Raw genomic sequence first — 22,380 nt, forward strand, 5'->3', positions numbered from 1 at the left:
AGCTGAAGGTAAGATGGCCAAGACCATAGAGTAGACAAATATTCTGCTCATGTTTCAGGATTAAATTCTGCTGAATCCATATAACACTTTCCAAACATCTTGTCCATCTAGTATCTTTAGAAAGTAACTATAAAAAAAACTATTGTGGCTGCATGAAGTATGTTCAAACCAGCACATTTCCTTGCCATTATTGATTCTCAGTGAGTCTGAAGATAACTATGGCTTGTCATATGGAAACTTTATCCCACATGCAATGTGCTCATGCCGCCTGCTTGGCTTCCAATGTCACAGAATGATGTCCAGAGTCTCCCATGATAGAGCAAGGTCCTTTAACATAAAAACTAAACATATATTCCATAAGATCATTTCTAAAAAAAAAAAAAACAAAAAAAAAAAACAGTTTAAGCTTAATTTTATACATTGAATATCCAATGTTAACATTCAATGCCTTTACTGATAGTCTAAATTAATAACTCTTCCTTCAATCCTATTTTTTGCATTAATTTAGAGGCACACAATTTTAACTACACACAGAGGAGCCACTGATCATCCCCAAGAAGTGAGGCGCTAATTTAAGTAGCAACATCTAAGCGCCAAAATGTTTTTCTCTAGTTGTGAAGAGCCCCTGAGAAACCTTGCTATCTCCTCTTCAGTCTAGTGAGCCTCAGTGTTTTTGCTCCATGTAGAGACATTAATTGGAAAGTCACTGCTGTGTGAGTGACTGGTGTCCAGGCCTGAGGCAGCAGCAGCAATGCATCACTCCACATTACCCAGGAATCCCACAGACCCACATCTGAGAAGCCCAAGAGCCCACAGAGTTTGACTAGAGCAAATGTGCTCTCGGAGTGGTATGGCAATGTAATTTGGGGGGACATTTATGAGCAGAAAAACATTGCACAAGTCAGTTATGAAATATAATTGATCCATATGGTGCTCAGGGTTGCGGCTCAGCAGGGACTGAAGTGTGTGATCTGTTTATCTAAATGAGAATGTAGAAAAATCACTTTTACAACTTACAGATTTAAAATCACGATTGTTGATAAATTAAATAGTAAAATGAATCGACTAAACGAGAGAAAAAACTGTGCCTGCACCTTTAAAGTGAACCATTACACGTCCAATGACAATTATTAATACCCCCCCCCCCCCCCCCCCCCCCCCCCCACACACACACACACACACACACACAGCGTTAATGAGATGACTGACCTGCTGATAAATTATACTCTTAAATTTCCTGTGGATGCTGCGCTGCCTGCTGCTGCGGAAGCAGCGGGGCAGTGAACAGTGAAGCAGTGATCCTCCTCCTCCTCCTCCTCCACCTCCTCTTCCTCACCCCCCACCCTGAGCAGCAGCTCAGCCACTAGAGCCCCACACAGCAGCCCGTCTATGGGACACTGAGGACTTCATCTGGCTGCGCGGAGCGCCGGACGCAGGACGCAGGACGCACGCTGGTTTACATACCGTCTTCGGGTGATTTATTGGTTTTATTGTCGTTTTTTAAATTGTCGACCCAAGGAACTTTTTTTTTTAAAGTGTGCCTTCATTCAGAAACTTTCCCCTATGGTTCGCGAATATGGGGTCAAGTTGTGGTTTCTCTCGAGGAAACGTTGTTTGGCTGAAGCTGTTGCTGTTGTTTGGAGGTAAGTCATCACTGATTAACTATTAAACTTAGAAGAAAGAAACATCACCTCTCGAAGCTGAAAAAAATGAGTAAGTTGCGCTAGAGTATGGTTCAAAAATCTAGACAAATTAGGCATAAATATGTGTATTTAAACTAAAAAGAAAAACATTGTAGATTGTGCCTACTGTATGCTTTCTGTTTAAAAGCTCTTTGTGTTTTTTGACAGCACATTTCTCATCCTTTACAAAGCCTAACATCACTTTGCTGCTTTAATGTAGCAGGAACTTTAATTATTTTTAATTTGGAGTGTGCTTAAAGTCCTACAAATTCATTAATATCTGCAAAACTAGCCACAATGAAGAGAAGTGGAGAGAAAAAGAGCCAGTGGACCTGAAGTGTAGACTGCAACTTGGCTGTTCATGTGTTAAGCCAAATTGCTTTCTTAAAAGCATTTTGAAACCTGAGTGATTTTTAAGCCTCTCCCCTGAGAAGTACCTGAAATGGCATGGACACAATGCCAGCACTGTTTGACACAGCAGAAAGTGATACTGGCATTGTGCACTAGTTGTTATGCTTGGTATGGGTCTTGTCAAATGAATACTGCCATATATTATAATAATATAATCCCATTCACAATCCCACAGCCCAACTGTACCAACACTGTCCTCACATGCAGTCTATATTTAAAGTGTCTCTCATAGGTCAGGACTGTGTAAATCTCATCGTTCAGAGGTCATGTCGAATGTGTTGCTTCAACAAAAATAGGCCATTGTGTGGAATTCCTCATTGTTTTTTCAAGTCTTAACCTGGTTTTAACAAAGGTTAGTATCAGTGCTTTCATTATGGATGTAGAGGGTTCAACTGATGACCATCACTGTGTTTTAGTGGTACTGAAATATGAGGAAAGAGGTGCAACACGATTGAGTTATTGCTGTTTTATGTCTGCAAAGTGATGGTTACTAATAAACTAGAGGCCTACGTAATCACCCAGGGGAGCATTTTCTGGAGTTGTTAAAATGATTAATGAAATTTTTAAGATCGTCTGATTATTTTTCATTGAGATAGATGCTGTAGTTGTAGCTGTTCACGGACTGGGTACTGATTAATGTGCAATCACAAGATGCAAATCTTCCACACAGAGTTCACCTCTTAACACGTGCACCAAAGCTTGCTTTTTTTCTCGATTTAAACCAAAGTGCACCATCATTCCAGTTGGATTCATTCATCAAGGCTGTGATAGTAATTAATCGGGTGGTGAAATCTACACCCAACCTGAGTGCAGCACCCATCACCTGCCTGCTTGCTGCAACAAAAGACCCACACTTGCTCAGAGAGGAGAAGAGGCGAGCTGCAGGCAGGTGTGCAGCAGCTGCTCCTATCTCTGGGCAAACACTGCCTGTTTGTTTTCTTTAGGAAAATATTGCCTGTTATACAACTGCACACAGCCCTCCGACTGCAGGGCGGACGTAAACTTCCCCCAAAATGACATAGCCGATTGATTTTCACTGAGCAAATTACAAAATGATGATATTGTTCCACTTATGGAGGAAGTTTAGGCTATTCATGTCATAGACAACCATATTCTGTAATAAACTAATTTTCTCTTGAATTTGGATTTGCTTTTTTTGTGTTAAATTTCCTCTAATCTGGGTTTTTACAGGAATGGAGGTGATTTTTAAGCTTCAGTGGTTTGTGTTTGTGAATTTACATCATCACCATTTCAGGTTCCAGGTTACGATTAGTTTGGTGTTTCTTGCTGAGGTCATCAAACAAAGGAAATAGGCAATCAGTGTCCACTATTAGAGAAATCAGCATCTTTAAATGTGGCTGGGCTGTAGAATTAAAGCAGTTCCAGACACACGTTGGAGTAAATAAAGAGCTTGAGTCCATCTGTGCTAATGTAGGTATAAATTTTGGAGCTGAATGTTGATTGCATGTTATACGTGACTTTTGGTCATGACTTTTCTTAGATTTGAATGATATTTGATGAGATCTGAAGAGCACGTTGAAATGGCCATGTGTGGTAAATTAGATTAATTTCAAGGGCTAAGAAAGGCCTGTAATTCATGTTTACAAAGAAAACCTAAATGTTTGGCTCTCTCCTTATTAAATTCTGTTCTTGAACCTAGTGAAAGTCAAATCTGTTAACAGAGACAACAATATAATCCATCAGTTCCACAAGAGGAGCCACAGATGTTTTCACATAAAAGCATTGATCCGTTTATCTTCTTTTGTGACCTTGCTTCTGTAACTTTGACCCTGCATTGCCCTCCGACCCCTGAATCAAAAGGTAGCCCTCAATGATGACCTCCACCACCCCAGAGGAGGTGTGCAGCCTCTTCAGCTGCTCCTCCTTCTCGATTTAGAACGAACACTTTCATCAGCATCTTCAGCTTTTGAGAGGGACCAGACCAATAAATCTCATTTGATACTTGGTGCTATTTGATTTAGCTCTTTATTACATTACACAATTTAGTAAAGCTTCTGTTTTGTGTTACTTATGGAAACAGAATCCATCTTTGTCAATTTTCCAGTCTTGCTGTCACAATGTCTTTTTTAGAATAATTGGAAACTATTATAAAACAACTCAGTCTTTTACGTTAGAAAACATCAGGACTTGTCTGCTGCTACTGGCAAATTAAAATCTGATTCGAAAAAACCTTTTATGTAATGTAATGTTCTTGTGTGTTTAGTTTTATTTTAGTATCTGTAAATCTCTTTGCTGTATACTCAGATACCCACTGGCCCAGATGCAGCACTTTTCAATTATTTGTCAGTTTTATTAAAGCTCCACCTATGCCAACTTCTGCTCTTTTTAATTATAAAATTGTGTCAGAAATAAACCTTCTGGACTGATGGTTGGCTGCTGCTTCCTTTGTTAAAAGAGTCTCAACTTAGAACTCTGGACTGTTGCTTCTGCTGCGTTTTCCTTTGCATGGACGCTGCTCCTACCTGTCAAAGCTCAGTGCCTGATCCTCTAGTCAGTTCAGGGTCACAGTTCCTTCTCATGCATGGGTAGAATCTAATTTGCTGTGGTGAAAGGACAAGGAGACATTGATTGAAATTTCACCCTGTGGGCATTTAGTCCCCTGGTTTCACATGGGTTTTGACAAGTTATTTTCCAGTCGCCTAGCTGTGCACGCGGTGTTTGACCCATCATTTACAACAATGAAAGAAATAAAGAACAAGTTCTGCTCATTTGAATCCATGTGGTTGATGTGACACTTAAGAAATTATTATGAGATGGAAGTATTTTGCCAGTACCAATGAAGCCTAATTTTGTTGCAGTTTCTCCAAATACATTTCACTTAAAATCAAATTCTCACCTCACATAAACTCCAGTTGTTATCTGTCTTGGTGCTTGCACATCATATGAGCCACACCCTGGCATTCTTCCATATCCATTTGTTTAATTCTATATTTTTACTGGAATCATTTTCAGTTTTTCACTGCAAAAATCTTTCAGAGCGTCACTTCCTATTCGACTGAATGATCATCTCAAATCTGAGCCATAAACGCTCTCATAATGCTAACATGCTACACAAACTGTTCCAAAGTTGCGCAGGAACAGAGCGTCTCAAGTTTAATACAACTTTCTCCCTAATTTAATAATTTAAACATTAACAGAACAGACCTCTAAAATTATTTAATATGGGTAAGTTATTTGGCTGCATTTGGTTAGCTCTAACATCTATGTTATCTTTTTTTTTTTTTTTGTCTTACCATTTGGACCTACAAAAGCTATTAAGTTGATTATATTTTGTACAATCACTCATAATGTCCAGAAAATGAATTGCAATAACCTTTAATTTGTGGAACATAAAGATGTTCATACTTACTGTGACCAAGTTAGCATTACAGATGCTACATTGGAATGCAGTCTAACAGAGCTGTTAGCATGACTGCATGTACGCTCATGTTAAGATGTAAAAGATCTGTTTTCTTTTTGTTTGTTTGTTTGTTTGTTTGTTGGTTTTTTTTTGTTTTTTTTTGGTGATGGCTTCATGTAGATAACATGTAAAAAGTGACAACAAAACTATTTTTCTAACAATATTTTGCACTGTAAAAGCTTGAACCTTCTTGAAATCTACAAATCTAACTCTGTGTGTAAGATGGTAGTTTTAAAACCATGGTGATGAGGACAGATAGTTTTATCAAAGCAGTCTAAGGCTGCTGCATCAAACTCAGTTTGGAGCTCCATAATGTACCACGTGTTCAATTTTTGATGCCACACTCACCCCCAGAGGATTCCCTAAACTGAATTTGTACTTGCAGCTAACCCTTAGGGAGATGTTTCATTAGATTTCTTGATGACTGATGAACATGGGTCATTGGATCTCAGCTCTTGTAGTCTCCTAGGGCTAATTGGATTACATTACGGGGTAAGTGATCATTATGTTATGGTATGCATAGTGGTAAACTGAGTAAGCTACCTGGAGCCTGACTGCCTCCACCAAACTGAAATCAAATATCTTATCACACTGATGAAAAGTTTGATGACTGTCATCATGACAGGAAATGACTTTCTCTTGTTATTACATTTTATTGTTTTGAGATTGAACACAAGACAGCCATGACTATATTAAATCCAGGTTCTGAATCCAGGGTGATATGACAAAGCAATTGTGCATAATGGCACAGGAAACAGAGAGTGAGAGATTTCAAAACATTTCTGATCAATAATAGCTCTCAGAAGTGGAATTATAGTTAAATGTGCAGCTTTTTAGTTAATTGAATCTCTGAAGAGAGCCATTCCCATAACTGTTACAGCTTTGGAAGCAGAGTCAAGACATATTTCAGAGTGATTATAAAATTTAGTGTTTTTATCACCATGATATAACTGCTCCTTAATGTTACTACCTGCAGCTACTTTTGCAGGAGAAAATGGATTTTTTGGATATTGATGAGCTAAATCATAGAGCTTGTCATGATATCAAGCTCATACAGAAAGAATAATTTTTCTCGTGCAAAAGATGCCTAAACAAATGCACCATATTAGAAGATGATGGCACACATGCAGCCATCAGCCTTTGCCCATGTCTGTCTCATCAGTGAAAAACAATCAGCATCACTGTTGATTAGTACTATTATTGATTGGTCTGCTGCCAGATACATTGCCTTTCCAATGGGTTGTTAGTGGGGACAGATTGAGCAGTGCACGCTGACCTTGGATTCCAGTCTGCAAACAAGATTATTGAAGGAATGAATAAAAAGGCATCTGGGATGGGTCATTTTTTTCCCTCTGATCTGCCATGTTGTTGATGATAATGCTGACGAGGACGTCTGACCAATGTTTAGTTTCACTGAGGCAGATTCGGGGGTATATTAGTAAGCGTGTGTGGTTTACTCCAGCACATGAGCTCATAGATGGTAAATCTATCAGTAGAGGCACGCATTGAGGTAATTGAGTTCCTGTCTTTGTCTGGGACGATGGAGAGGACGTCCCACCCTATCAGTTCTGACTCGTCCGAGACACTATGTGGTTCTGTGGCCGACAGCGCCAAGGACTCTGACAATGTGCTTTTGCCCTTTTTGTTCTGGCAAGGTTAAGAAAAAGGAGACACACACATTCAAACACTAATAAATATGGAGAGGCATACAGCAATAACTAACTCTAGAAAATGCAATCATTAACAGCAGCCATGAAAAGCATGTACACATGGAGGAGTGATAGGGTTTTCTGCTATTTTGTTTCTTATGTTTTCATTGTTGTATAAGTTCAATCTCACTATCCACTCAGCAGTTCATGATATCTATTGCAAACACAGATCACTACAAGAGTCCTCCTGTTCAAACACTGGCTTTGTTTGCAAAATCACTTAATCTCGCTTTTGAAGAAATGATGCCGTATGTAGAAGCTCTGCATCAGTTTTATAGGTGATTGAAAGCCATAAAATCCCTGTTTATGACGGCAGTATTTACAGACTTTGATTCCAGATTGGTTGAGGCTGAACCAAAATAGCTATTTGTCCATGTTCATGTCAAAATCTTAAAATGAAGTTATGATCTGTGTTCAAAACATGATACATAGGGAAAACTGTTACTGCATCTGTTCTGTTTTTTAATTAGCTCACCGCACTTAGTCATAGCAGGTGAAATGTCATCACTGCATGTGTTTATGTCATTCTTTCTCATCATTAAGGGAAGGTAATGAGTCACGCTTTGTAAAATCATCATCATGGCTTCACAGACCTAAGATGCCATTTGCAAAAGAAGGTCTGCTTGATCCATCCAATTAATTAGTTTTGATATAAACTGCTTGCTTTATGTTGGCTTCTGTCCAGGAAAGAAATTGAATTTTGAATGATATAAACTAATTGTGTTGCACTGGGGGTCCAGCCACTGTGGCTTACAGCCAAGACCTGCCTTTACAAATGAGTTCAGCTCCCACTGGTTAACACATTGGACCCTCCAGTTTTATTAGTAAAGCTGCTGTCATCTGCTGCATTGAATAATGACGTTGTCATGTGTAAAATTTCTGTTGATCTAATAAAATTTATTTATTATTTTCAGAGGTTGTAGAGTGGTATGATTTTTTTAATGAACCCAAAAGGATTAGTATTATTTGAAATTGTGGTCATGACTGAGAGCATTTTGGGCCTGTGACAGCATGATTATAGCTCCCTCTAATGGCAGTTTTAGGCACACTTCTCTTAGATTGATAGCATACCACATTCACTTTCAATTATAACATGATCATGCAAATAAACCAGGCACGAAAAGCCAGTTTAACTGATATTTAATTTCCTTTTGTAGGGAACTACAGCTCAAAATACATTACAAATTAATTTTTAGATTTATTTAAAAGTTTTACATGAATAAAGAAACAAATATGATCTACAGTTGAGGCTAAATACATCTTTACGAATGGAATGATTGCAATGAAAAAAAAAAACATCCCTGAGATGAACTCCTGTTTTCTCTGCAGGGTAAACAAACAAGTGGCCCTGTTGTTTGTTTTTGTCCCGGAACACTTTTAATAAAAAGGTCTGCATCCTCATTGAGTGTATCTCCATCCTTCAGGAAGGGCGGCCACATTTTATCCATCAGCTCGGCCTCCTGTCATCTAAGCCTGGCAAAATTAAATCAATGCCTGAAACCAGAGCCGATGCCTCAACTGCACCAACAGAAATAGAAAATCTAGTTTTGCTGTCTGGTAATGACATTAGTGCGTTCCCTAAATGGTCGCCTACCGTCGTCAAAGAGGAGCATAACAAGGATATAATTACAGGAGAAACGCATCTCCATTTTCCTGTAAAACACACAGTGTGCTACAATGCTTTATAGATTACCCCAGCACACACACACACACACACACTCTCTCTCTCTCTCTTTCTGGCAGGTAATGATTCATTTCTCAGCCCTATCATGTTATCCCTTGTAATTAAACTTCTCAAGGTGAACGCAAGGAGAATAGGAAACCACGTTATTGACCACATAAGAAATTCATTATAAAAGCTGCATTAAGTGTCATTTGAACCCTCCTTTCAATTTCCGCTAACGTGGGAGATAAAAGATGTACCAGGGCCAAGAAAAAAAAAATTGGACCTGTCATATTCCATGTATGTATTAATTTTCATTCAGTGGCCAGACAGCATTGTCAGTGGGTATTGTTTCCACAGTTAATCACCCAGCGAGAGATCTCTAATAACAGCTGTTTACCTTCTTTGTAATAATACAGGATCTCAGCAGTCACATCAGATCTTCACTTTCAGTTAAAACAATGTTATCTTTAGGGGGAACATAAAAGATTCCCCAGTGTTTTACTTGATTAGCTGTTTTCTGACATCTGGTTATTCATTGTCTTCTCTCTGTAGGAGCGACAGGATTCTACTTCCCTCAGAAAAAGTACACTGAGACAGTATACATTGGCCAGCCTGCAGGAACACCGATCCTCCAGGTCCACGCCATGCTGGACAGCCCCACTGAGCGGCCACATTTCTACCTGTGTGGGAGACGTCAGCTCTACAGCTCTTGGTTCCACATGGACATCAATACTGGAGTGCTACTCTTGAACAAAACACTTGAGGAAACAGAGTTTGCCTCGTTGTGTGAGTTGGATTCATGCCTTTTGATGCTAATGCACAGTCTCATTTGAGTGCCAGGTTCTTCTGCATATGAGAGTAAATCTTTGATGTTTATGCTCTTTGCATACTAATAATGCTTTGGCTCTGTTCAGGTTTCTGCCTTCAGCAAGTTAATGTAATTGCATACACTCAAGGAAGAGCTAAGTCATCAAAAAGAGCACTGTCTGAGATTAAAATGCCTCTTGTTTTTGTTTTGGCTTTGGGTTTCATCAGATCAAAATTCATGGTCTGTGAAGAAGTTGTCCCTTCAAGCCACGGTTTTGAATAAGTTCACCAAGAAGACCCAGTGCATCGTGGAAAAAGCTGTTCACATCACCCTGGACTTTGTCAATGCCACAATACCACAGTGTTCTCAGCCAGATATGAAGGAACTTTGCTTCCCACACAGAGATACCTCCAACCCTCACATCACGGAAAACAGGTTCCCAGGGGCCCTCCGGCAACTGCGGCGTCTCACAATGCTCAATGTCTGCCCCAACTACACCATCTCTTACAGTGTGGAATCAGGTGAGACAGATTTATCACCTGATAGAAGGAGTAACCCATTCCTTCTCACACAACCATAATCCCCAAAATTTGGATGCTGTGTAAAACATAGATTAAAAAAAACAGAATGTGATGTTTTAAATATATTAGAAACAAATATTTTATTCACAGCCAATCACAGAAAGCATATAAAAAATTAAATTAAGACATAAAGCACAGTTTTTTTGTAAAATATTAGCTCTTTTTGAAGTTGATGGAGATAGCATGAAAAGTAGGGATGGGTCCATCAAAAGTCTGGAAAAGTATGAAGCAGCTGGAGGAACATGTTGCAGCTAATTAGGTTGGTTCCTTGGCAGGAAGTCAGTGACATGACTGGGTGAAAAAAGAGCACCTAGGAGAAGCAGAGTCTCTGAGAATTAAAGTTGGGGAGTGGTTCTGCAATCTATAAATACACATCTAGTGGAGAAATTTCAGTGAAATGTTCCTCTATGTAAAATTGCAAAGGCTGAATATTCCATCATCTATAGCACATACATATAAAAAGATTCAGAGAATCTGAAGATGTAGACATAGCCATATATTAATATTGAATATCTATTATGTTTTGGCAGCGCTGCTTTCAAAGCAGACATGATTTTATCAGAAATCATTACACTGACTTTAATTATTTGTGACAACAGTGAGCTGTGTCATCCATAAATGCAGGTTAACATTGAATCATGCAAACCTGTGAGCATGATCCAGAAATCCTGCCATCTTCTTGAGGCCAGAGCTAATTTAAAACGGACTGTTTTGTAAACAGATTAATAGAATTTGAGATATATTTGATATATATATATATTAATATATATATATATATATATTTTTTTTTTTAATCAATAAACTTTGTACTAAAGAAAAGGGGGCTCATCCCTCATGTTATTTGTGCTCAGTTCAAAATCCTCTAATGGTATGGGAGTACATTGCCTATAAAGATGGCAACCTGCACATCTGGAAAAGCATGATTAGAGAAACAAATATTTCCATCCAGATTATATCTTTTTTCAAGGAATCCCCTGTCTATTTCAGCACGACAATGTTAAACTGCATATGGCATCAATTACAGCAGCATGGCTTCATAGAGGGATAGTGCAGATTATGGTCTGCCTGTAGTCTGGACTTTCCACCTGCTGAACACATTTGATGCATCATGAAACAAAAATGACAAAGAACAGGACTGTTGAGCAGCTAGAAACCGATCTCAGACAAGACAACACTCCACTCCAAAAAGTCCCACAAATGGTCTCCTCTGGTTCCAGACTATCCTGCAGCTTTTAGATGCATCCCTTCTCCAACACACCTGAATCAAATAAATGCCCCTTTACCAGGCCTCTGCATAGATGAATAACATGTGGATGAGGGGATTCAGCTATTGGATACAGGTGTTTTAAAGAAGGATGTATCTAAAAGTTGCAGGATGGTAGATCTTGAGGACCGAATTTGGGCTCCCCTAAAGTAGACTGTTGCTACATTGATGTAAACATAACTGTATCCCAATTTTTATGAGATGTGTTGCTTCCATCAAATTCAAGATGAGCTTATATTTGTTTTATGGAGAAGTAAAATGTTCTTTAAAAAAGAAATCCTACTGTAGTTTTGTTGTAAATTCACCCATTACACCATCCATAGAGCGGCTGCAGACACATATACCCAGCATATATATATATATATGTTTTGTTTTTGTTCTTCCGGTTACCTGCAGATACTCCAGCACCCTTTGCTGTAAATGAGAACACCACAGAGCTGGTTGTAACCGCACCACTGGACCGAGAAGAAAGAGAAAGCTACAGACTCAGAACAGTTTGCACAGTTCGTACTGAGACCTTCATCAAGAGGGAGAACATCTCATTGGATGTTTTTGTTGACGATGAGGATGATAATGCACCATATGTGAATGGAACTGACACCGCAGACATTGTCATCAGCTTCAATCGGACAAAAGTAAGAAGACTTTAGATGTAATTTGCTTCTAAAATTTATCTTTACTCTAAAATTGAAATGTCTAATTTTGACTTTTTTTTTTTGTCAGGGTGGAACTTTTGGCACCTTGTTTGTCTTTGACAGAGATTTAACTACTATCTATCCAAAGGATCAGAATCACAATAAGTATGTGGAGACTCTGCTGAACAATGACCCCTGGATTAATGCAACGTTTGACATTAAAGACACCTTCAGTGAAAGGAGAGCTGCTCGTGGAGGCATTCGAGAGTCCGTCCATGACTACCGTAAGTCATCCAGAGGCCACAAAAACAGACCTTGCTCTGAGCCCAACAGAGAGACTTTCGATTCATGATCTTTCTGTTATTTCAGAGCTCGTCCTAAAGAGGAACTTGTATGTGACAGAAAATCGGAGCGTGTATCTGGACTACCTGGTCAATGACGTCACCTATCCTGGTCTGGAGGGAACAGTGTTGCTGCATTTCAACGTCACCATCTTACCAGTCCACATCCGCTTTGCCAACACCACGCACATATTCACACTGTCACGCAGAGCTTCTATTTACGCACAGGTACTCCAAATATTCTTCTTACCATACAAACCTTTACCTTTCTGCTTGGTTGTTTTAAGTGATAGCCGCTGTAATAATTTAAGGAGTATAAGGAGAAGGCTGAAAGGGATATAAAGTCTGTTCTCTAATGCAATTCAAGTTAAAGTGATTGTTTGAAAACCCAAAACTTTTATCCCACTACAAACACTGAATGTATTTATTCAAAAAGCTTTAAAAGACAAAGACCCTCAGAGTATGAAAGATGCCAATTATGCTTTTTTTTTTCTTTTCCCCGAATCAAGGTCAGTACATAGTAAATAGTTCTACTTTTTAATCAATATTGTCCCCCCTAGAGAGGCCATTCAGTTGTTAGTCAATGAAAGGGACAAAGGGCAAAATGTTTGCGCAAAGATAAACCCTAAAGTTAAATAAATGCTAAGATTTTCTGGGGTATGCTGATGCATTGCTGGCATAATGTTAGGGTAAAGTAACTTTTGGTCATTTGATTGCATTGAAGTGGTCAGAAGTTGTTTTACTGTAATGCTTACAAAAGGAAGTATAAAGATACATCTAAAGTTTCATTATCGTGATTTTTTTGTTTCTATTATTTATATTTGGCATTATTTATTTCTATGAATAAAGTATCTATATCTTATTGTTTTGTTAGTATCTGTTATCTGTTATCTTATCTAGTAATTTGACATATTAGGCCCCCAGGCAATATAATATGGCAGCACACTGCTCCTAGTATAACCAGGATGGGTAAAATGTAGTAAAATAATTTCACATTTGAGATTAATAAAGTATGAATTATTATAATTACTTTTTAAATGTAATTTTGTTCTGCTTTAAGCTTAAAGTCTGCTCCGACTGGTCATCTGATGGCTCAGTGCCAGGCATCTTCTCATTCTTTATTTGAGGTGTGCGTCTCGACAGACATTATGGAAATGTGTTTCATGTTGATGTTATTAAGCAAAGGAAGAAATATTTAGGCCCAGGTGCATAAATGATGAGTGCCCAGACAAAACAAAAACCTTTCCCTCCGCACTTGATCTCATAAGGCAAGAAAGAATGTGTACATCTCATGCTGTCTCATCATTAGTTGTAATGACTGTGGAAGACTTTTTTAATGGGGCTTTGAAAAAATAATGAGTACAAGTGGCTCATGCTTATGGTGTAGGCTTCCAGAGGTTATTTAAGATTACATCATCTGTGAATCTACTGTATGTCACCTTCTCCATAATCTCGACCCAGCCATGTATACTGTAAAGACTGTGTTTATTCATTGTTATTTAACCAATCAGTCTCAGTTTTATATCTGATAAAAAACTTTCTCTTTTTTATTGCTGTTTTCTTTATGATGTGTTGATAATTGTGGAGCAAATGTTGTTTTCATAAGCAAATGACTAGTTATGGGAGTATCTGCACCCATTTATGGCCAAAAAAAGTTGAAGTCATGTTTGTGGCTGTTTGCATATTTTCACAATGATTGTGATTTATTAAATATAAACATATTTATGTATACCTTTAGAAGTCTTCTGTGTATGCATAGTTTAAGTCAGAAATCTACACACAGTTTTATTTATCTGGCCCCTGGATTATGAGATATATCAGAAGTTCAGAAGCAGTTTTTGAAATGACATGTGTGGTCTCACCAAGAAACAACCAGCTCCTACAAAAGTAAAAACAAACACAAAAACAATAACTGGAATTTATCAGTCTATAAACATGTTTATGCTTCATAAATCTTCCACTTATACTATCTTGTAACATTCACATCTCTGTCTACACATCGTCAGGTTGGCAAAATATGTGTGGAAAACTGCCTGCAGTTTGATGGCTTCAGTGTCACATATCAGCTCGAGGTGCCAGACAGAAACATTTCTGCTGACTTGCTGTCCTGCTACACCGCCATAAGCATCACCCAGGCCCCAGATGGGATGTGGGGACTGCTATATGTGAATGACTCTGAAGCTCTGCACAAGCCTGAGTGCCAGGACCTGCAGTACCTTGTTGTAGCTCAGGAGGGACACACACAACTGGAGGCCAGCACTCAAATCCACATTGTACTTGATGGTGAAGGTAAAGACTGTTACAGCCTGGCCTGTTTTGAAATGAAGAGTGTTTTGTTCCTTCTATGATAATCTAATCTGTGTTAGTTAATAACATGCTGCTGTTAAGCAGATCATCTTTTCTTTCCTCACTAATTCCCATCAAGCACATGTGCAGATGCTTTTCATTAGTTTAGCCTCTCCCAAATATCCTTGAAAGATTCAGTTACATGTTCCTGTCGGTCTGTTTTGCGTAGCAAACAAGGCCAACGAGGAGAGCCAGCAGTTGCTGTCCTGTGCAGAGAACAGACAACGAGGAGACTGTGAGTCTTCCCAAGGCCTGGGGGTGACAACCGGGAGATGCCAGTGGAGGCAAGGCACTGGGAAAGGTACATTTACTTTTACAAACACTTCCAAACATGTCAAACCTGTGTTTGTTACAGAATGATGGGACAATTTCACATTGTCAAGTAATTATGAGACCTTGGACTAATCCACAAGAACCAAATGAAAACAGGTTTCCCTCAGCAGTGTAATGGAAGAAATGAAAGGCAACAATCATAGAAAATGTGGTATTAATTTGGAAAGAAACTAATTCCAGCAGCATTCTGTCATTTCTAAAAAGTAAAAGAAAAGGGGAAATAGCTGACACTGGTCTTCTTTTTTTCTTTAGCTATCAAATATTAAATAACTTTGGTTTCTGTTGTGTGCCATCTACAGAGTCATCTGGATTCATCAGGATGTTTTTCTGCTCATGTTTTCCTTCTCCTTTGTGTTCTTCTTCCAGGAATATCTGAAAATTATTCTACATGCTCCCCAGACTTGCGAACATGTCCAGATAGCTTTTGCGATGCAGTGGAAAGTAAAGATAGGTCAATATGCCCCCAAGACTGCACAAGTAAGAAGCACGTTCTTTGCTTTTTATAATACTGATACATGTAGTATTGTGCCACTTTGTATGAAGGAGATGTTTATGTTTCATCTGTTTCTTCAGTGGAAGCTGTAATTGGAGGGTATGAGCGAGGCTTGAGTGGGAGTGGCATTAAGGCCTGCCATGGAACCTGCTACTGTTTTGCTGATAAATGCTTCTGTGAAAAGGAAGATGTTGAGGGTGAGTTGACATAAATAACAAAAAGAGAAAAAAAAACTACTCCACACAGTCTCTTGTTATTCCATCTGAATAGTGGAATAGAAATTCTTTCCTGACATATAGTAGTCACAGTCCAACATGCTTCTTCCCCAGACGTGATTTGTGATGACATGTGTAAGACCATCATCGCCACAGCTCTTCTCCTCTCCTTCATTGTGTCCATCCTCCTATCATCATACTTTATCCACCGGTACCACAAGAACTCCCCCAAAGCCCCGATAGCATCTGCTGAGATGACTTTCCGCCGGCCAGCTCAGGCCTATCCTATCAGCTTCCCTGCTAATAATTTACGCAGGGGCTCTCAGGAATCCATTGAGACTGACACCTTTAAAATACCTGTAAGCTTCTTTCAGTCTGTAACATTCATCCCTTCAGTATGTTGGATCCTTTGAAAAGTCAAATGTCATTATGTTATTCCAACAGGAGGATCCAAAGTGGGAGTTTCCTCGTAAAAACCTTGTGCTTGGCAAGACTTTAGGAGAAGGAGAGTTTGGGAAAGTTGTCAAGGCAACGGCATTCAGGCTGAAAGGAAAAGCTGGTTACACCACTGTGGCTGTAAAAATGCTTAAAGGTAAAACTAGCCTTGCAAAGGCCAGACAAGCCTGGAATAAACTGTGATATATGAGGAGATACTTCATCATAGCAATCCATTGCTTTCCTCTGTAACAGAGAATGCTTCGCACAGTGAGCTGAGGGACCTTCTGTCAGAATTCACTCTGCTGAAGCAGGTCAACCACCCACATGTCATAAAGATGTATGGAGCGTGCAGCCAAGATGGTAAGGCCTCGGTCATTCTGCCACCTCCTGTTACGCCATGTGGGTTGCACACTGAGTCTCAGTGCTTCATTTCCCTCAATAGGTCCATTGTATCTCATCGTTGAGTATGCCAAGTATGGGTCACTCCGTAATTTCCTGCGTGAGAGCCGGAAAGTTGGCCCGAGCTACATGGGCAGGGATGCAAACCGAAACTCAAGCTACCTGGAAAACCCGGATGACAGGGCACTTACCATGGGAGACTTGATTTCCTTTGCATGGCAGATTTCTAGAGGCATGCAATACTTGGCAGAAATGAAGGTATTTAACAGATTATTTATTAGGAGGTTTTGGAAAGAAAGTCAGTGTTTGCTTGATGCTTAAATCTTCCACTTAAAACATTTAAAATGCTAAACAGAGTCTAATACAAATAAGCTACACATTTTGATGAAAATGGATTCAGTTCAAGCTTATTTGGAACATTCTGCATGCTGCAAGCATTTGAAACCATTTGGTTGTGAAGGGTTTTATATGAGTTTTCTGCTCCAACAGCTTGTTCACAGGGACCTTGCTGCACGAAATGTTCTGGTAGCTGAAGGACGGAAGATGAAGATCTCTGACTTCGGCCTTTCGAGAGATGTTTATGAGGAGGACTCATATGTTAAGAGGAGTAAGGTAGAGAAAAGTACTTATTCTGGCAGATTAATTACAGCCTTTGGAATAAAAATCTAACAAGGTTTCTCTCTATTCACCAGGGTCGTATACCTGTCAAATGGATGGCAATTGAGTCCTTGTTCGATCACATTTACACAACACAAAGTGACGTGTGAGTATAAATTCATAGTTTAAAGGAAACTGCTTGATATTTTTCAGTGTACACTGTTGCAGTTTTTGCTGTGTTTACAATCTGTGGTGGTGTCTGTCCACCCTCCTCTCTGGGGGAGGATCTGGCTTTCGCTGGCGCCCGCTCTGCGATTTTAGGGGGCATGCTCAGCTAGCCGAGGGGCGGGTCAATGGTAGTATCCATTACCGGGGTCAGTGGTTATTTCCCTTCGTGAAGTCACAAAAGGAAAGATCTCAGACTCAACTGTTTGAGCACACATTCGCAAGCGACAGGGGTGACAGAATTTTCTCATTTTTGGGCCATATACACAGACTGTGAGGACACATATGACTTTTTTTTCAAAAACCTTTAATATATAGATATAGAGATGGGTTCAGTAAATGAGTAGTTGCATTCGGAAAGCAGAAACCTTTTTTAGGAACTTGGGACTTTTTGAGTGATTTCTCTGATTTCCTCCATTTCCATAGCAGGAACAAAGTCCTAAAAATGAAAGAAACAAAGAAACCAGGGAAGACATTTTATCCCCAAAATAGCCTTGGTATGGAAGCAATGCAACTGGCTGCATTTTCTCCAAAAGAAACCACGAATTTATAGGCAGACAAAGGCTATGTTCACATTGCAGTTATATGGTTACATTTAAATTTATACAGAGTAAATTGCAGGAGAATGTAAATTTTCATGTTAATGCAACTACCCACTGAAACAGCCGGCTTGTGCTCTTTTGTACCTTGTCTGCATGCTACAACAACCAAAAATATCATATATGAGAGGCCATTTGGGAGATTATGTTAAGACAAACAAACATTACTGAAATGGAAGCTATCATTTGTACATGACATTCAGCTTCAGAAAATGGCAAACATTTGTCCAGCATTTTGAAAAGACTGAGAAGGACAAGGAAAGCTAGATGACTAGCTTTTGCAGTTTTAGCAGCTATTGCTAGCAGTGTTGTAATAAAGCACTGTAATCTTCAGTCATGTTGCCTAGCTTCATAGTGACGTGATCACATACTGTAGTGAGACATATTGGATTTGAACTTGACATGGATTTCAGTATTCATACATTTATTTTAAAAAGTCCTGTTTGACGCTAATGTGAAAGTATCCAATACAGCAGCACTATAAAGCTGGGTCAGACAGCCCAGGGCACATCTCACAAATATCTTCTGAAACCAAAGTTTTGTTTTTATTTACATTTAAGGATAGGAGTTAAAGATAAGGCAGATCACATTTAGCTTTACACATGTTGATAAAGTGTTTTTTTTTTATTTTCTTACAAGGTTTGCCTAGCATTTTAAACTGTTTCCAGCTTTTATGCTATGCTAAGCTAAGCTAACTACTCGCTTGCTTTAACATCAAACATATATTATTAGTTTCTGATCCAACTCTTAGTAACATAGTAATTTATGAAATTGACTAATTATGTGATTCAGAAGACAATCACACTCTCCATATATAGAATTGTTCTCATGGGATGTTACAAAATTTTCCCAGCTGGTCCTTCGGTGTGCTGTTGTGGGAGATAGTGACATTGGGAGGGAATCCATACCCGGGTATCGCACCTGAACGCCTGTTTAATCTCCTCAAGACGGGTTACAGGATGGAGAGACCTGAGAACTGCTCTGAGGAAATGTGAGTTCTCCTAATCTGTCTTCTCTGGCTTCACCTCATTTTTGTTGAGTGCTATAACTTCCCTCCACCACCTGAAGACAGGCAGTCAAACAACTCTTTTGGGAGGATTAAATAAAACCTGCTGTGAAACTTTTTCCTACTTAGGTATAACCTCATGCTTCGATGCTGGAAACAAGAATCTGACAAGAGGCCAACATTTGCAGACATCAGCAAAGAACTGGAAAAGATGATGGTGAAAAGTCGGGTATGGCTTTCAGATACTTTATGATACATCAATTGCACTTTTTGACCAATAGAAAAAGAATTACTAAAACAGTGATGACAAAATATCATTACTGCATCAGTGAGATCTGTCAGTCATAACATTTTTAGATTTCTCTTAGATTTGCAGCTGTCCCAAAAATCATTTCAGCTGAGCTCTGCTGGGTGAGCATTCACTCATCCCAAACACTTCAAACACTATAATTAGTCGCTGAAGAGCGATTTAAAATGTGACCTTGGGTAGTGTAATCACAGAGCACAGCAGCCAGGCTCCTGTTGCTGAAGAGAGGCTAAAAATAGAGCATTTGAGGAGACAGGAATGCAGGCATCCCAGAATCAGCAGTCCATTCTTTAATGTTATCAAACACAGTGGAAAAGTCACAAGATGTAATAAAACAGTTTTTGGTGATCAGCGTCTGCAGGATCCAGCAGTCAGTGCATGTTTCTGCTCTTTAGCTTGAGCAAGCTCAGCCTTAGCATGCAGTGACTCCTTTGCTCCTTAATCAGCCTAATTGCCCCCTCATCTGCTCTTGCCAGGATTACCTGGACTTGGCAGCGTCCACCCCAGCTGATGCCCTACTGTATGACGACGCCCTCTCTGAAGAGGACACACCACTAGTGGACTGTAATAACGCCCCTCTCCCTCGAACCCTCCCCTCCACATGGATTGAAAACAAGCTCTATGGTAGAATCTCCCATGCATTTACTCGATTTTAGAAACAGGACACACAATACAAGCTCTCTTTTTTGGCAAGCTGTGATTGGCTTTTCCGTAGTCAAGTGTGTGTGACTGTGATCTAGGCATGCCTTTTGCTGTTTAATGCTGACATATCTCCCATTTCATTGTAAATGAGAGGTTCAGTGAAAAAAAGATCCTGTGTCTTGATGTTTTCTTTGTTTTATTTGGACCTGCTTCTAATGTACATGAATGCTGACCAAAAAATACATTTGTAAATACTGACTATATCCCCTCCATTCTTATTTATACATCACTACTCATACCCATGCTTCATCTGCATTTTGATTTGTATATAGCTCATTTTCCTACATCATCACATTTCAGTTGTCATCATTTCGTTATTTGTTTGCTCTGGAGGAAACAGTTTGTAACATTTGAAACAGGTCCTCACTGATTCAATCATTCATTGTGATTGGAAGTGCAGATTGTCTTAAATGTCCTGACTTTCTTATGTGTATTAGTAATTTATCTGTTTTGATTACACAATGCTGATCAGAGGAACAGTAAGGCTTTTAAAGGCAACTCTTAGGTGACATTGATTAAGAGTAAAGATCATTTTGGAGAAGTTATTTGCATATGCATTTCTAAACAGTTTCCGGAAAACAGCCCTTGGTAAAAATGTAAAGCCATTAATAAGATTATAGCCATGATACATTATGAAAAAGCTAATAAATAATTAATTGTGATTTACAAAGCCATAACTTCCTACCTCTGCGAGTCAAACCAGGGCTTGTTTCATAGAAAGACACCACAGAGTTTGATTTGAGAGCCTTACTGTCTGCACGCTGTTTACGTTTCACTGAGTGCAGAAAAATGATATGTTCTCATTTTTAGGCATGTCATACCCGAACTGGCCTGAGACGAGCCTGGTACCTCTCAACAGACATGATGCCACTAATCCAGTCTTTACAAGATATGCCAATGATAGTGTTTATGCAAACTGGATGGCTTTGCCCTCACCCGCAAAAGCTGTGGACAAGCTTGATAGTTAAAGACAAAGCAACACTGTAGAAAATATGACTAATTGGTAGATGTATATATTTCTGTAAGACTGTACATAAACAATCTGATGCTAAAGTTGGTTCCCTTTTATTTCTGTTGCACGGGTATTCAACCTTTAAAACTGGGGTCTTTTTTGCTGCAAAACTGTCTGGATCAACATAGACTGTGCTTCATTCAGCTCTTCACTATGTTAATCATTACCTCACAGGTCATGTTGGCCAAGCTGTATCACTGCATGACTATTGTACCAGATTGTATGTCAGTGTCAATGTCTTTTAAGTGCCTGTGCTGCTTCTACAATAGCCTCCAAATGTCAGTGTGAGACATTGAAGATGTTATTCCAGCCCAGGAATTAAAGGGGACATCTTTATCATCATCGATTGTAGAAAGCTGGGATTGAGTGGACAAAAGTAAAAAGTTGAACTGGTTCTGAAAATGTAAAGTTTCTACTTTAGGGGACTGCTCTCCTCAAAATGTCATGACTCTTTTTGTGTTTCTCCCATGAAATGTTTCAAAGCTGCCAAAGAAATGCAAACATGTTCCACAAGCTACTTTCTTATTTTTGCTCTTGTTTTTGTTTTTTACATATAAATAATATCATGTAGTGAGTCTTACTTCACTAAGAGGACATGAAGGTTAATGTAGATTTGTCAACATGTCCTGTGTCAGACTACAGTTCACATTTCCATTCACTGTAATTATTATGTAAACCAATGAGTGTTATGTTGTTAATTGATTATGTTACAATTAATAATAAACATTAAAAATATGTAGTTTGTCTGTTTAATTCACATCTTTGTGGTAACCTAGGAAATATGTATCTGTGGATGACCACCATGGGTTTTCTTTTTCTTTCTCACCTCTAATGCCTAACGATAGCCAAATCAGCATCCATCTTGCTTCCCACCTGTGCTCTGAGCTATCTCCAGCCAGTAAAAGTCAGTCAGATGTTGACTCTTTTCTTACCTTTTGCTTTCTCCATTCATCTCTTTCTTTTCCTTTCTTCCGTTGATAATGCCAATTTGTATTTGTTTGATTAATCAACCATGGTGCATGTTCATAATTGCCATTGTGTTGCTTGCATGTGGTGCGGTGCATGTAGCGAAACTTAGCTGTAACGTGATGTTACAGGCTAAGAAAAAAGTTGTGAATTGTGGGTTTTCGGCTTTAGGACGCTCCTGATTCCTGGTCCTTGAGAGCTGATGTCCTGCAGGTTTTAGAAGT

At 39.1% G+C, this 22,380-nt stretch overlaps 1 protein-coding gene across 2 annotated transcripts; it reads left to right on the forward strand.

Annotated features, from left to right (window-relative positions):
- Nucleotides 1-1,429: 1,429 nt before the first annotated feature.
- On the forward strand, nucleotides 1,430-21,870 carry ret (ret proto-oncogene receptor tyrosine kinase). Of its 2 annotated transcripts, XM_042010463.1 has the most exons (20): nucleotides 1,430-1,643; nucleotides 9,442-9,675; nucleotides 9,925-10,218; nucleotides 11,939-12,177; nucleotides 12,266-12,461; nucleotides 12,547-12,746; nucleotides 14,525-14,807; nucleotides 15,034-15,165; nucleotides 15,564-15,674; nucleotides 15,771-15,887; nucleotides 16,020-16,264; nucleotides 16,350-16,497; nucleotides 16,596-16,703; nucleotides 16,786-17,000; nucleotides 17,232-17,354; nucleotides 17,435-17,505; nucleotides 19,017-19,154; nucleotides 19,299-19,398; nucleotides 19,953-20,100; nucleotides 20,989-21,870. In XM_042010463.1, exons 1-20 carry the CDS (start codon nucleotides 1,577-1,579, stop codon nucleotides 21,144-21,146), a joined length of 3,327 nt encoding a protein of 1,108 aa, XP_041866397.1. In that variant the 5' UTR covers nucleotides 1,430-1,576; the 3' UTR covers nucleotides 21,147-21,870. The 2 variants fall into 2 exon arrangements, with proteins under 2 accessions (XP_041866397.1, XP_041866398.1); XM_042010464.1 differs by having other exon boundaries at nucleotides 19,953-21,102.
- The last annotated feature ends 510 nt before the right edge of the window (nucleotides 21,871-22,380 follow it).

This window comes from Melanotaenia boesemani, chromosome 16, assembly GCF_017639745.1.
Source record: "Melanotaenia boesemani isolate fMelBoe1 chromosome 16, fMelBoe1.pri, whole genome shotgun sequence".
NCBI classification, from domain to species: domain Eukaryota; kingdom Metazoa; phylum Chordata; class Actinopteri; order Atheriniformes; family Melanotaeniidae; genus Melanotaenia; species Melanotaenia boesemani.